At 39.3% G+C, this 3,457-nt stretch overlaps 1 protein-coding gene across 1 annotated transcript; it reads left to right on the top strand.

The window, feature by feature from the left end:
* Positions 1 to 271: 271 nt before the first annotated feature.
* LOC105061315 (uncharacterized) lies at positions 272 to 2,628 on the top strand. Its single transcript, XM_010945324.4, has 4 exons — positions 272 to 555; positions 635 to 761; positions 916 to 988; positions 2,200 to 2,628. The coding sequence occupies exons 1-4, from the start codon at positions 516 to 518 to the stop codon at positions 2,467 to 2,469; spliced, it is 510 nt and encodes a 169-aa protein (XP_010943626.1). The 5' UTR covers positions 272 to 515; the 3' UTR covers positions 2,470 to 2,628.
* The last annotated feature ends 829 nt before the right edge of the window (positions 2,629 to 3,457 follow it).

The following is a 3,457-nucleotide window of genomic DNA, read 5'->3' as shown; positions in this document are numbered from 1 at the left end:
AATTTTGTTTGATAAGTATTTGTTGAACTTAGGTTTCAGTCATACACAAATTTTGCTAGTGCACTCATATGCATAATAAGATTAAGGACAAAAATGTATGAACATATGAGTAATTTATACAACATGTAAACATGAATTGCTTCATGGTGTGTCAGGTCAGGTTAGCTCGGGTCGTTTTGAAGATCTTCCAAATAACATTACTCCAGCTCTAGTTCGGACGGATGCGATCTAAATCTATAAAATCTCAACCCGTCCCTCTACCCGGGACGGGGCCGGGGACGGAAGGAAGTTGCACGCAGGGCCGGATCCAGATCGAGATCGGTTCTGCCAAGAATCCGACGGGAAGAAAGGCTTCCGTCTGCTCAAGGGTATCACCTCTGTCCACCTAGTGTTCCACGTGTCAAGCATTTAACGGCCCCCTATCTGTCCCTATCTCCCCTCTTGACCTGCAAGCGCTTCTTCCACCCCATCTCTCTTCAATCCCCTCCGACAGTTTCCTCTCCCACTTCTCCAACATGCGCCAGCTCTTCTCCTCTTTTCAAGAAAAATTCCAAGGTAATTAAAAAGATTACATACATCGGAGTCCCTTCTCGTCATATATCGGGAGGTGTAATTGTTGTGATTTCGGGGGCAGGGAAGCAATGGAAGGAGAAGCGTATAAGAACGATAACGGATAGGGCCTTCGACCGCATCAGAGCCGACGCGGACCGAGACTACCTCACCTTCGAGGATCTATACATCGCTGTCCTCTATGTCTACAAGTGTTTCTTCTCCTCTTTCTTTCTTTTCTCTCTTTTTTTTTTTTTTCCCTCTTTTTCCAATAATCTCTTCTCTCTCTTAGAAGTGGATAGAAAGGGACCGACAGTTTCGAATGGTTTCTTAGATGACTGTGTCTTTCTCCATGACTTGTTCCAGTGACATCAACAAGTTCTTGCCTGGGCGTCACAACGATCCCCCCTCCAAACAAAAACTGAAAGCTATGATGGAGGTATGCCTCAACCTATGGTCCATGCAAGTTTGTGTGTATTGCTTAGTGATTCTCCCTTTATAAGAGTATGGTACTGAGGTGGGATTACATACCTTAAATTCTTTTTATTCAAATTCAATTTTTGAATTTAAATTATTAGTATGATCTTCTCGTTATTTTTCTTCTATTTTATGTCTACTCAATTCCAAATTTTGAATTTGAATTGTTGCTGTAATCTTTCCTTCTCTAATCACACTATATATATTTAATTAATGCACATTCAAACAGATTCCAACCGATTTAGTGGCACGCTGCATCTCTTTCGAACTATAATTTGTGCTTAAGATGTGAGAGTTGGTAATAACAAGGCACCATGCCTAATAACAAATGGGTAGAACAAAAATGCAGTGGCTAATTTGTGACCTCCTTTGTTTTGCAGTTATCTACATGGTATCATCTGTTCTAGAAATTGACACTTCGTTTAGATGTCTGCACGCTTAAATGCTGTTATAAAGTGCATAAATAAGTCGTTGCACCGGTCATGATGGAGTTCAGATTTGTCCAAAGTACCACCGTTAAGTGAAACCTCTTGTTTGATTCTGCTATTATTACTGTTTCTATATGACAGTACCTGGTTGAAATAAAAGTGTAGATGAGACTTATCAAGCCAATCGAAATGGAGTGTCTAATTTTCTTCATTTCTCATGCCATCTCCTAATTTTATATATTCGGTGGGAAGAAGTACTTTGAAACGAATTCATACCAAGTGTTTTTTATAAATATGTTGCTTAAGAAAGGGATCCTTAAGGCATAAATGCAGTCCAAACAAAACGTAAATATCAGTCTTGCATATGACCTCATCATGTCTGATTTAGTTTGAAATGAGTCTCTGAAAATCAGTAACTATTTGATACATTAAAGAAGAAACCATGCATCTAGATTTCTACTGAGAATTGCGTCAAGTATAGGGTGAACCTTGGTGCAAGAGTAAGGCTGCTCGACTGTGATGGCGAGAGCCTCATGGACTATGCTACCTTTATTTGCATTAGTATTCTTATATACCCTGCCTTTGCAGATATTTCTTATTGTTGTAAGGCAGACAGGCTCACAGAGCTTCAAATAGAAATTAGGAGCCTTATCAGCAAAATTTTGAGAAGCAGCAAGATCTTACTAGGAAGCTAATTTTTATTAAATGAAACCATTTCACAATGGATACTTCATCTTCATCACAGGAGTATGATTTTAACCTTGATGGGCTGCTGGACCGTGAAGAGTTTGCAAAATTTATTCAGAAATTGACAGCGGACATTGTAAAATCTGTCGGTCAAAATCTACTAATTGCATTGGTTGTGGCTCCAACTGTGGCACTGCTCACAAAGAGGGCAACAGAAGGGGTGCCTGGTGTTGGCAAAGTGGTGCAGAGGATTCCTAATTCTGTCTATGCTTCCATTGTTGCTCTGGGGGTTGTGTTGGTTCAAAAATCAACGGAAGGTCATGAATAAACAAGCTGACAATCATGTATATTTGTATGCTGAAACAAAATACTCTTCATATCTGTGTTCTGTTAAGTAGCATATCAGAAAACCTTGTAGTGGTTATTTCTTCAGTGTATGAGCAAAACAAAGCTACTATTTTATTATGAGTGATTTCTGTTGGCAGTTTTTGCTGGTTTCTGATTCTTTGATTGGATTTAAGCACGATCACTTTCATGAATGAATTCGATATTCTTTTCCCATGCATTTTTCCCTTCTTTTTTTTTTTTTTTTTCTTTTTTGAAGAGAAAAGGCTTTTTGTGGGACTGGGATGGGGAGTTGCAGTGGGTTGCAACGGAGTAGCTAGGTTACAAGTGAGACCTTGTTTGGAGCCAGATTCTGGTTCTCTCTTTTATCATCGGTGAGATGACTATTCAGACGATGACCCCTGAAGAGCTCTCCATTTCTGTTGCTCTTTACCCCATTTTGATTGCTTTTGGGAAGTGCTTTGATATGGCACCGCAGCTCCCTCTACTACACTTTATGTTGGAAACATCAATGATGGAAACATCCGACTGATGTTGATGCAAATAAAGCTTCAGCACCATAATGCGCCCCTCTCCTTCCAGGGAGACATTCTTCATTGAACTTTTGGTGGTGTTTTTCCATGGGTCTAACATGGGCAGTTATTCCATGTCGCACCATTGGGGGTGCTCTCTCTGCTCACCTAAAATAATTAAACAAATAATAAGATCTTTCTTTGAACAATGAAGGTGAGTGGAAGTGCTTGATCCATGTTATCGAAGTTCTCACTAATTCACATGAAAAATTAATAGTCATAAATTTTTTAAAGAGGAAGAATAAAGAAAACAATTGCATATATATTGCTGTTATTTGTTTCTTCTAAAGAAATAATCAAAGAGAACGGTCCTGCCTGTCAGAGAGGTTCTTTTAGATGAGGATTTTGAGAGTATATGATGCATTGTGTCAGGATGGAGTTGTTGACCAACCTTGCCTA

This window comes from Elaeis guineensis, chromosome 12 (assembly GCF_000442705.2).
Source record: "Elaeis guineensis isolate ETL-2024a chromosome 12, EG11, whole genome shotgun sequence".
Taxonomy (NCBI): Eukaryota; Viridiplantae; Streptophyta; class Magnoliopsida; order Arecales; family Arecaceae; genus Elaeis; species Elaeis guineensis.
Note: the sequence above shows the minus strand (reverse complement) of the source record. Positions and strands in the feature narration are given on the sequence as shown.